General features: G+C 44.0%; 1 protein-coding gene across 1 annotated transcript; it reads left to right on the top strand.

Moving 5' to 3' along the window:
• The first annotated feature begins 5,233 nt into the window (after positions 1 to 5,233).
• Positions 5,234 to 10,841, top strand: LOC311608156 (stefin-3-like). Its single transcript, XM_084800483.1, has 3 exons — positions 5,234 to 5,465; positions 9,013 to 9,114; positions 10,543 to 10,841. Exons 1-3 carry the CDS (start codon positions 5,382 to 5,384, stop codon positions 10,669 to 10,671), a joined length of 315 nt encoding a protein of 104 aa, XP_084656609.1. The 5' UTR covers positions 5,234 to 5,381; the 3' UTR covers positions 10,672 to 10,841.
• The last annotated feature ends 1,909 nt before the right edge of the window (positions 10,842 to 12,750 follow it).

Genomic DNA, 12,750 nt, shown 5'->3' with positions numbered 1-12,750 from the left:
CTACTTTGTGTCCCTTCAAGTTAGACTGTTGGAGTGTTGACTGTTCCTTTTGGCTTGATCTTGTGCACAGTGGCCTTGTCACACCCAGAAGACAGTGTCTTACAGAGCCCCATTCTCGTTCCCTGTGGACTTTCATCTTTAATATTGCATCGTCCTCAACCATCTCCCCTCCTCTGTCATTCTTGGGAGGAGGTTGTGTCTTGACTCTTACTGCACTTGCTGTCTTTATTGTATGGAAAACTACAGAGAAACCACTTTGACATTCAAAGGTTGTCAGCCAGGCATGGGGGCACACACACCTCTAATCCTGGCACTTGAGAGGCAGAAGCAGGTGGAGCTCCTTGAGTTCAAGGCTAACCCGGTCTGTATAGTGAGTCCCACACCAGCCGGAGCTACACAGTGAAACCCTGTCTCAAAAATCCCCAAGTGATCCCTTAAAAAATGGGGTATAGCTGGGCACTTGGGAGGCAGAGGCAGGAGGATCACTGTGAGTTTGAGGCCAGGCTGCCCTGAGTCTAGGACAACCAAGGCTACACAGAGAAAGGCTGTCTCAAAGAAGAAATGGGGTACAGAGCTAAACAGAGAATTGTCAACAGAGGTCTATCAAATGGCTTAGAAACCCCTGAAGAAATGTTACAACATCCTTAGTCGTCAGGGCAATGCAAATCAAAACAACTCTGAGATTCCATCTTATACCCATCAGAATGCCTAAGATTAAAAAAAAAAAAACAAAAAAAAACCCAAAAAACTCAAGTGACAGCACATGCTGACGAGGATGTGGAGAAAGGGGAACACTCCTGCATTGCTGGTTGGAGAACAAACTTGTACAACCACTTTGAAATCAATCTGGAGCTTTCTCAGAAAACTGGGAATAGGTCTACCTCAAGAGCCAACTATACCACTCGTGGGCATATACCAGAAAGAAGTTCCACCTTACAGCAAGGACATTTGCTCAACTATGTTCATAGCAGCTTTATTCATAACAGCCAGAATCTGGAAACAATGTGCATGACTCTCAGTGAAGAATGGATAAAGAAGTTGTGGTACATTAACACAATGGAATACTACTCCATTAAACACAAAGAAAGCTTGAAATTTGCAAGCAAAAGGATGGAACTAGAAAAGATCATCCTGAGTGAGGTAACTCAGAGCCAGAAAGACACTCAGGGTATATACTGACTTATAAGCGGATATTAGCCACACAATACAGGATAACCATAGTACAACCCATAGACCTAAAGAGGCTAAGGAACAAGAAGGACCCCAGGGAGGATGCTTAACTCTCACTCAGTAGGGCAAATAGAACAGACACCAGAAGTGCCTGAAGAGAAGGAACGGACTGGAGCCTACCACAGAGGTCCTCTGAGAGACGACACCCAGACGGGATTGAAGCACATGTTGAGACTCACAGGCAAACTTTGGGTCAGAGCACAGGGAGACTTATGGAGGAGTAAGGGATAGAAGGACCCGGAGAGCACAGGAGCGCCCCAAGAAGACCAAGAGGCCAGGCATAGTGGCGTACTCCTATAATCCCAGCCCTTGGGAGGCAGAGGCAGGAGGATTGCTGTGAGTTCAAAGCCAGCCTGGTCTACAAAGTGAGTTCAGGACAGCTAGAGCAACATAGAGAAACCCTGTCTCGAAAAAAACCAAAAACCAAAAACCAAAAAGACCAAGAGAGCCAACAAATCTGGGCCCATCGGGGCCTGCGGAGACGGATGCACCAACCAAGCACCATGCATAGAGAGAACCCAGACCCCTTGCTCAGATGTAGTCGATAGACAGCACAGTCTCCATGTGAGTCCCATAAAATGGAGAGTTGGGCTGCCTCTGACATGGCCTCTGGTGCCCACAGAGGAAGAGGATGTAGGCAGTCCAGATGAGACTTGATAGGCTGGGGTCAGATGGTAGGGGAGGAGGGCTCCCCCTTTCTGAGGACTAGGGAAGGGAGGAGGGGGAGGGGTCAAGAGTGAGTGATGAGGGAAACGAGCCGAGGGTTACAATTGGGACGTAAAGTAAATAAATTAAAAATAAACAAATTTTTTAAAATTAAAAAATGTCTTTTAAAAAAAAGGTTTGTCAAAGAAGCAGGTCAGACTTTCATCTCATTCTAATGGTTTGTCATGTAGGAACACCTAGAGGGTACAACTCACCCTCCACATTTTAAGGTTCGCAGTCCTATGACAGAAGACAGCATACAAAAAAATCCAGGCCGGTTTATGTAATCAAAGTCTTACACGACACGGGAAACTTTGGAAAGGAAGACCAAAATACCCAAGAACAGCGGTCTGTTTTTGTTTGTTTGTTTGGTTGATTTTTTAGGTTTTTCAAGACAGCATTTCTTGGTGCAACAGTCTTGGCTGTCCTGAACTTACTTGCTTTTGTAGATCAGGCTGGCCTTGAACTCACAGCAATCTGCCTGCCTCTGTCTCCCGATTAAAGGTGTGCAAAACCTCGACCGGCCAGCTGTCTGTTTTTAACATTTTTATTTGGTCCCAAATGGACAGTGAATTGCAGATGTGATTGGACAAGGAGTTTATGGCCTCCTGATGGAGGACTGGGTAGGAGAAGCAGCACGGCTGGTCAGATCAGATTCTGGGGCGACCTGTGAGGCAGTTCCTCTCTATGGTGCTGGGCAGACCCCTCCTAGAATGAAGATTTTATGACCCACTTCAAGGCAAGGCAGGTGAGACACCTGCCTCCTACGCAAAAGGGCAGGGGAAGGTTTGAACAAGGTTTCTAGGGTTTATGCATGTCTTTAAGGGCACTGGTATAGTTCAATGATCTGCCTTGGGAAAGAATAACTTTTTTCAACCGGGCAGTGGTGGCACAGGCCTTTAATCCCAGCACTTGGGAGGCAGAGGCAGGCGGATCTCTGAGTTTGAGGCCAGCCTGGTACACAAAGTGATTCCAAGACAGCCAGGGCTGTTACAAAGAGAAACAATGTCTCGAACACCACCACCCCCCACCCCATCCCCCCCACCCCCCTCCCCCCTCCCTCCCCCCGGCAGAAGAATAGTTTTTCTGGGTGGTATTAGGGATTGAACCTAGTGCCGTGAGCAAGCTCGGCATAGAGCTTTCACACTGACCTACATCCTGGACTTTAATGTGTCATTTTCTGAGTCTGAACATCAGCAAAGAAGTTTACAAGAACAAGCCATTTAAAATCAGCAGATGTTAGCGCTGGGCACAGAGACACGAATTTTTAATCTCAGAGTTTGAGAGGTAGATTCAAGAGGGTTCTGAGGTCAAGGTCAAGATGGGATACATGGGGAGTTCAAGGAAAGCCTGTGGGACATGATAGCAAAGCCCTGTCTCTAACAAAAAACCAACTTCTAGACTCTAGTTGACCATCATGAGGGTAAATCCTGTCAGTTTTATGGGATGAAGTTAGAAAGACCTTGGAAACAAACCTCTGGCACCTCACTGAAGAAAGTTCTAGATTGGGTCAACCAGGTGGGTAGACCCACCCTAAATATGGGGGACACTATACCATGCTCCTAGATAATCTGATCTTCAGCTTTAGTTCTTCTTGGCTTCCTGACTTCAGACACATGACACCAGTTGCCACACACAGACACACAAACACACCACCATCACCACCACCATCACCATCACCACCACCACCACCACCACCACCACCACCACCACCACCACCACCATTGATGGTCTTATCCCAGAACTATGAGCTAAATTTTGAACTGTTACTGAAGCCCTGGCTCCTCACTGCTTGAAGGTCAGTGTTTATGTGATGAGAGCTCGTAGGGAGGAGGCCAGGGTCTACCCAAGGAGCAGTGCTTGGGGAGATGACAACCTTGGGGGGCAGTCATCTGCAAAGTTCAATCTTGGCCAACTCAGGGGGTGCAAAGGGATTATATAGGGAGGAGACACAGAGCAGGGTGGGAAGGCAGCCTGCCTGAGTGTCTGCATCATTCAGGGCACAGAGCTTTGTTTTTCTCTCCCCCAAACATCAGAACATTTCAGTAGACAGCAGCCTCTTGAGCCAAGTTCTCTTTACTTCTCTTTAGACAGCCCTATTGCTTTGTTTGTCTTATTTGGGTTAAAATAGAGTTTCTCTGTGTAGCCTTGGCTGTACTAGATTCATTTTGTAGGTTAGGCTGGCCTTGAACTTACAGAGATACACATGCCTTTGTTTCCCCAGTGCTGGGATTAAAGGAGTGCACCACTGCTCCTGGCTAGAGAAACCTATTTGTTTTCTGTAAGTCAAACCTCACAGAAATCTACAGAGTGTGTCAACTGACACACAGGATTAAAAGAAATAGTATAAGACTCTGATGTTATATAAAGATTACCAGACTCTCTGGTTCCTGTAAATCTAAAGAAAGGTTATTTGTCAGTTATTTCTTTGTGACTTGTTTGTTAGTATTGTTGTTGTTGTTTGTTTGGCTTTGTTTTGTGTTTTTTTAAAGAGAGACTCTCAGCCCCTGGTAAGAAGGATTTGGTTGTTTCTACAATTGTTCAAAATACAGATGAACATAATAAAATAATGGAAATCTATATTTCCATCACTCAGAACTGAACACGTCTACCCTCTTTCTCTCTGTCTCTGGTGGAATCGCCCCAGTGGACAGGCATGGGTGGGCAGCAAGCCTCTGTCCCTTTGCTGTACCCTATTCCCAGTTATCCCTAAAACTTCCCTCTTGACACCCAGTAATTCTAAGGAGAATCCCTACCTTTTAAGTGGTTGGGCTAGTAACTGATAGATTACCTACAGACTGTAATCCCAGCACTCTGCAGGAGAGTCAGAGGTCCAAGGCTCACGGTGAATTCCAGGCCAGCCTTGGCTACATGAAATCCATTCTTAAAACAAAACAATGCAAAAACAAGAAAATCAACAGCAGCAGAAGAAATGAAGATGTTTGACATTTTATTCTTGTGTTTGAGGATAAACATTTAGAAACTAGGAGTAAAAGAGCCCCCCCCCCCCCCCCCCCCCCCCCCGTGGACAGTGTCATTGTCTTTATCAAGTTAGGCAGATTCTAAGCAACAGCCTTGACATTATTAAGTATTCTCTCTTTAAAGAACTCTTCAAAGTTTAACATGTTTGGAAACTCTGGTTACACATCTCCTCTCTTTCATGACTCAACAGGATGAAACAGTTGGCACAGAGAGATCAGGGAGGAACCAATACCACACCCACTCCCCCACACAATTTGCCTATGCCACGCCCACTTGCTCACTTCCCCACACCCAGCAGCCCCTCATTTCCCTGAACTCCACTCAGCTTTTCCTCCAAGGCTAACAATCAGATTACCTGAGGCCACACTTATAGTGGGCATTACATAGGAGGAGCTTATGGGCACCTTTAAAACTCTGAGTCTCCCTGCTTGCCTGATCATTGCTTCTCAGCATCCTGCCCAGCAATGGAGACAGACAACCTACCTATTGTTGGAGGCTTATCAGAGGCCAGACCTGCCACACCAGAAATCCAGGAGATTGCTGACAAGGTGAGTCGATGCACTTCAGGATAAAGCTTGATCCCGAATCAAGCTTTCCTAACTTGATTCATGATTTGGCCCTGTGTTGAGTGTATGTGAAACCACAGAAACCAGGAATGTGTGGGTTTTATTCAGACTTACATACAGCTGACAGTGGAACACTAAACCTTTCAGTGAAATTCCGGCACTCCAAGAGTAAAGTCGGCCAAATCGCACTGTTTACTGCAGCCTCAGTCTACCCATTTGCTGAAGGTGAATTCATACTGGCTTATCTCTAAACCTTTTACTTTCATGTGTGATCTCAGGAGCTTGAATCCACTTATGGATGGAGTGTTGCAGTTCGACAAGTTGAAGCCAATGGCATCTAAGGTTTCAAGGATGCCTGCATTGACTCTGGGATGCTATGCCCACCAAACCATCACAGGCAATAGAACTCAATGTTTTTTAGCAAGTCAATACATCTTGCTTAACTATCATCTATGTAATCAAAATGTACTGTGTTGTATGTTTTATAAAAGAGAAATACATGCAAATTGTAGGTGTAACTTTGTAATCTGTCATCTTATTTTCACACATCATTTTGTTTTTCTCCCTGAGACATCACGTCCTCCTGGCAGACAAGATCAGCTTTGTTGTTTGTTTGTTTGAGACATGGTCTTGGTGCTATGTAGTCTTGGCTCGCTTTGCAATTATGTAACCCAGGCTGGCCTCAAACACATGGCAATCCTCCTGCCTCAACTTCTAAATTCTGGGATTATAGGCATGTACCACCATTCTAGGCACCATTGGCTACTATGAGCCAAAGAGATGGGAGCCTTCATGCTTAGGGCACAGAACATTCTAGACAGGGGTCACAGGTCGAAAATTCAGTGACCAAATATTTACGGCTAAATAGTTCTCACTCATGGCTTTATTTCTCTAAATATCTAGGGGCACTTTATTTTTATCTTTATTAGAAATCTCACATCAAGTTGGTGTCCTCCAACTTGAATGTGCATGTGAGTCTCCTGCTGCTCTAGATAAAACACAGGTCTGACTGAGGAGGGCCAGACAGGCCTGCAGGTCCACAGTTCTTCCAGGCTCTCATGCTCTGTGGTTGCTCCTCCCCATGGCTTTCATTTCCTGTTGGACCAGATACCTGGCATCCAAAGAGGCCTGGGAGAGATAGGTTGAAAATAGGGTACCAGAAAAATAGATAAACAAAAAGAAAAAAGAAGAAGTCCTTCATATCATTTGTAAAGAGCTAAAGGAACTAGCTAAAATAATGTGCAGAAAAATCATCTCCAAAACCAATATGCACAGATGAGAGAAAGTTGCTGTGTGTGTAAGCTACCTAAAAATTCCCGGAAATGTCCCAGGAAGCAGAGCTGTAGAGGATAGACATGGGAATATAGTTATTGCATATACAGAAAACACAGCAAATTTTAATGATTTCTAATTGTCTAGATAAGTACATGGTATTCTAGAATAATTGTTCTTTTTTTAAAGGTTTATTTATTTATTATTTATATAATATTCTGCCTGCATGTATGACAGCAGGCCAGATGAGGACATCAGATCTCTTTAGAGATGGTTATGAGCCACCATGCGGTTGTGGAAATTGAACTCAAGACCTTTGGAAGAACAGCCAGTGCTCTTAACCATTGAGGCATCTCTCCAGTCCAATTGTTCTATTTTTTTTTTTTTTGAAATGGGGATCTTGTTGTTCCTCAGAGTGATCCTGACCGCACAGGTTAAGGTAACCCTCCTGCCACTAGCCTCCCAAGTACCTGGGACTACAGCAGTGTGCCATCCTGCCTGGCTAGGATAATTCTTAAATATAATATTTTTACTAGTTCCTTAAGAAGTTCATATATACACACAATGTATTTTGATCATATGATTTTTTAAACTTAAGGAGCTACCAGAAGAGCTTACCTTGGTAATGACGTCATGTGAGGACTACATTTCCAGCAATAAAATTAATTTAGAAGTGTGTTCTTGACGCTTTCAGAGAAGTAGAATGAAAAATGGATGTTAACCAAGTTACTTCACCAGGGGAAGGAACGTTACTGTTTCAAAACCGTTGACTTCTACCCCACACTCACGTGATCTTCAAAGCCCTGGGGCAGCAAGAAAACATTACATCTGTATTTAGATAATGAAAACAAGACCCCAAATGCTTGGAGAGTCACCCAGCTAAGAAACTCGCCTGTCCTTTCCACTGCACAGCCTCACCTTTTCCTCTACTTCCCAATGGCCCATCAGACAGAATGATGGTGCTATAACAGCATCTGCATTTAGTCCCTGGGACCTGTGAGTATCCTGTAGCCTCATAGGGCAACAACAGTTTTCACACGTGGTCAGATAGAAACAGGAAGATGATGAGCCCACAGCACTCAGAGTCTGTATGAGAACTGGATGCACATGCTATATTTTGGCCTGTAAATGGATTTTAAGGGGATTAGATGTGAAACTCTTAAGCTGTCTTATGTGTACGCTAGAACTGATTAACTACATCAATACATTGTGAATGGAAGCAGGCTTCATCCTCCATGACAGAGAAAGGGGTTACAGCCAGGCATGGTGGCACAGACCTTTAATCCCAGCTCTTGGGAGGCAGAGGCAGGAGGATCTCTGAGTTTAAAGAGTGCCTGGTCTACAGAGCTGAGGTCAAGGAAATCCAGGGCTACACAGAGAAACCCTGCAGGAGAGTGGGGGTGAGCACTGAGAGACAACTGGAAACCTTTATAGACACCTTAGTGATAATAGATCATGTTCATGTTTGTGGTTCTAGAATGGGTGTGGTGGGTGTGTAAGATGGAGACATTAGTGCAAACTACCACTGCTCTAAATCAGTGCAATATGTTATTTTTCACCATTGACTGTGCAATCAGTTTTAAACAATAAATAGTAATTACAGGTGTCCTCTTTTTATTTACTAGTCAAAGATACATGTAACTATTGGAGCATTCCATTACATACTGTTTTTTGCTTTGCAGTGTGTGTGTGTGTGTGTGTGTGTGTGTGTGTGTGTGTGTGTGTGTGTGTGTAGACCATACAACAACTTGCAGGAGTTCATTCTCTCCTTCCACCAGGTGGGTCCCAGGGATGGAAGTCAGGTGGTCATGCTGTCCTGGTGACAAGTGACTTTACCTGCTGAGCCATTGGGCTGTCCCTAAATTATGACTGTTCTGTAATATTACAGTGATCCGATATTAATCCAGCTTTGTGCAATATCACTTGCCTTTTTAAACCTGTGTTATGTTCTTAAGGCGTTTTCCAAGGTGGGAAAAGGGAGTGTATTTTCTTTAATTTGCGGTTTTGTTTTGAGTTTTGCTGCAGGGTCTTTATCTTTAGCCCCAGCTGGCCTGGAGCTTTGTATAGAGCCCAAGCTGCTCTTGATCGACATCCTCCTGCCTCAGACCTCCAAGTTCTGGCATTAGAGGCTTCAGCTGCCACTGGGAGGCTCATCAGCACCTCTGAGGACTCTCAGCAGTATGAGGTTCCCAGACTTGTAAGTCAGGTAAGCTGAGTCAACACAGCTCTAACATTGTCTCCCCTTTCTCTTCATAAGGTCAGAGCAGAACTTGAAGAGAAAACCAACGAGAAATATGAAAAATATGAAGCTGTCCAGTATAAATCGCAAGTGGTCGCTGGATCAAATTACTTCATTAAGGTTAGAACCCAGCCTTGGTTTAGCACTGCCGCCATGTTTCCTGTTGCCCAGATGGTACTTTAGTTTCTATCAGTTGTCTTTCATTAAGACACCTGCAAGTGGAAGATCCCAAATCCATGAAATGACAGGCTACTTCCCTTGTTTTTCCCTGTGAATATAGAAAGCATTCCTACCTGGTTCTTAATTTCTAGAACTGTACAGAAAAAGAAGGTGTAAGCACTTGGGCATTGGTTTGTGGCCATGGCTATTGAACGGGGAAGCTAACATCTTAGGGTAGAGAGTTGACCAGTTAAATGCATTTAAAGGACTTCAGTTATTAGCTGAAAGAAAAACTCAAGCCATATTCACCCGTTAAATAAGTGGTTACTTATATAATTTAAATAATTGTTTTAAAAATTATTTCTGCATGTGACCACATGTATGTCTACATACTAGAAGAGGGCATGAGGTCCCAAGAGAGATGGCTATGAGCCAGCAGTAAGAGAGCTGACTCCCCTGGTCTCTGACGGCACCTGTTCTTATATGTGTACGCTCTTACAAAGACACCCATCAATATGCATAAATCTTCTTTTTTGGTTTTTTGAGACAAGGTTTCTCCATTTAGCCTTGGCTGTTTTGGCCTTGCTATGTAGACCAGGCTGGGCTCAAACTCATAGCATCTGCCAGCCTCTGCCTCCCAAGTGCTGGGATTATAGGTGTGCACCACTATGCCAAGGGAATATACATGATTTTTAAAATTAAACAACGTTTATAGCCATATCAAAAATTAAATTATTAAGTTCTAAGAGAAAAAAATTGACATCTTTATGATCAAAAGGGAACCAATTCAAAACTCAGCTGTGGATAATAAGTAGGAGCTGGGTTTCTCTCTGTGTATTAAACAAGGACGATCCTGGCTCCACAGAGAACAGACACTCAAGTGCCTTTACCTACCCTGCGTTGTCACTGGACCAAAACACAGGTGCCCTCGGCTCCTGTTCCAGGCATCGTGGAAAGAAAACGTAACTCTGGAGTGAGATTTGTGACCCTATGTTAATGAAAAGCATAATAAATGAGCTCACAGCCGTCTCTCCCTGCAGCTTCAGGGCAGCTGACACACTCTTCTTACATCTTCCAGGCATCGCATCCACACGATGCACTTACACACGAGCAGGCAAAACATCCATACAAATAAGTGGAATAAAATCTTTTTCTAAAATGTGTTAAAAATAAGTCTAGAAAATATGCATCCTGCCATCCTGTTAGTTGCTCTTTCTCTTAACAGAAGGGTTGATGGGAGCTCTGTTCGTGGTTGGTGCCTTGGGCCAGAAATGAGGACAGCTTACCACAGCAAATCTTTATAAGAAAGGCCTGCAGTACAATGGAGATCCATGTGAATAATGTTCCTTTCTTCCTTTCTGTCTTCCTTCCTCCTTTTATGTCTTTCAGGTCGATGTAGGAGGTGGTCGTTACCTGCACATGAAAGTCTTCAGAGGTCTTCCAGGACAAAATGACAATTTTGAACTTAGTGGTTACCAAGTTAACAAAACCAAGGATGACGAGCTGACCTCCATCTGAGCAGCAAATTCTAAAGTGACCTGCTTCCTCTCATTGTAAAGAGCTGCCGCCATCAGTAAAGAACCATTCTTCAAATAACTGCTTTTTCCCCAATCTTACTCATGTATTGTATTGACTTTTACCCTCTAGACAATATTTCAAAATATAGAATGTTTCATGAATTTGCAAAAGGCTGTGCTAATCTCTGTATTATTTCAACTTTATTATATACCCTGCCGAAGAGATCACATTGTTAATGGTTTGGAGTAGAAATCCCACAGTAAGGGATACTGACTAGAACAATTATAAAAACTAAGGCTCAGGTGCAATTGGATACAAGTTAGTACTGCTCCACCCTCAAGGGAGGTGCGTGTGGAGGTCAGGCAAGCACACTCCTTGTTTCCTGTGGTTCTCCAGAAAACAGATGTTGTAGGACTTTGCTGTCTAAGCTCACAGCTGTTCATTTCTGGATGGCTCTCTGAGCTTGGTGCAAAATGAAGGACTCCTTCGCCCCTGCAAGGCCTCCTATTCTCTGCCTGACTTTATCTGGAGATGGTCTCCAGGCACAGAAGCCTGACCCTAGCTGGAGTATGGCCTTTGACACACTTCCCTGCTAACACTCTCCCCCTGCCACCCATAGGATAATAAAGTACTGTGTTCCTTTCCATATGACAGAACTGTGCTGCCAGGTGCAAGCACACAGTGGGCACCTGTTAGGTGATGCCCCAGCTACTGTCCCTGCCCTACACATTCCCCTCACCTCCCTTGAATAGAGTTGAGCTGTCTCACTGCAGCTGTTCCTGGAAGTCATTCCATCACACTCACGGGAAGTCTGCACTCTGCTTCCCACTTCTGCTCCCCTTGTCCTCATGGGCCTGTGGCCAAGGACCCTTGGGGAAGAGGAGCTTCACACCCAGCGTGTCATCTCTGCTTTCACATTTGAAAATTACATGGCTACTTTACAAGATGTGCTTTGAAACAACCTAAACTTACAGAAGAGCTGCACTTTCCCCTCCCTACTCTCCTCTCACACTTGAGAGTTAGTTACAGTGATTTCCCAACAACAACAAATGCCTCCTGGCACTCACTAGTGCAAGTAGCTGTGCAGACAACAAAGTCATTCTCCTGCACAGGCAAAAGACAGCAATGAAGATCAGGAAGTGGACACTGTTGTCATAGTAACGTCCAAGTCCCCAGATGCCATTCCAGTTTCTCAAGTTGTTGCAATAACGTCCTTTATTAGAAAAGGTCCAGTCCAGACTCATGTGTTCCATCTAATTTCTGTCTTCTTTTAAAATTCTTATTTCATCTATTTGTTTGTTCATTTGTGTGTGTATGCGCATGTGTGTGTGTGTGTGTGTGTGTTTGTGTTTGTGCACGCATGTGTGAATGCATGCCACAGCCGATTTGTGGTCAGAAGATAACTTGAGGAAATCAATTCTCTCTTTCAACCACGTGCATCCAAGGCTTATGCTGAGATAACTAGGTTTGGTCAGAAATGTGGATACCCACATAGTCATCTCACTGTCAGTTAAATTCTTTTATTGAATACCTTATATGCAATGCATACCATTCAATTCGCATATCTCAAGTGTTCTGTTCAGGGACTTTTAGTATATTCACAAATGTGTGCAAACACCACCCTGTCCATTTCACAAGATTTTCCACACCAACCAAGAGACCCCTACAGCTGTCAATCCTCCAGGCTCCTCCCTCTCCCCTCACTCCTCACTGCTAAGCAGCCGTTACATCCTTTTCTGTCTGGATTTGCCTATGCTTGACATTACATATGTATGTACGTGTGTATACACACATATGGAATCATTTCTTGGAACATTTGTAATTTGCTTTTTCATATGAACAGTTTTCAATGTTCATCCATGTAACGCCATTTTATTTCTTTTTCATACGTGGTAGGGCAGTTTGTATCATAGTCTATAAACACATATGTAATTAATATATTTATGTACTATGTTTGGTTTGCTTGTTTGTATGTGTGTTTGAGACAGATCGATGCTATGTAGCCTGGGTTGGCCTTCAATTCAATATGTAGCCCAAGTCAGCCTCTGAATCATGATCCTCCTGCCTCAGCTCCCCGAG

Source organism: Acomys minous (genome assembly GCF_964271855.1).
Source record: "Acomys minous genome assembly, chromosome: 11".
Lineage (NCBI taxonomy): Eukaryota > Metazoa > Chordata > Mammalia > Rodentia > Muridae > Acomys > Acomys minous.
This window is presented reverse-complemented; position numbering and strand designations above follow the sequence as displayed.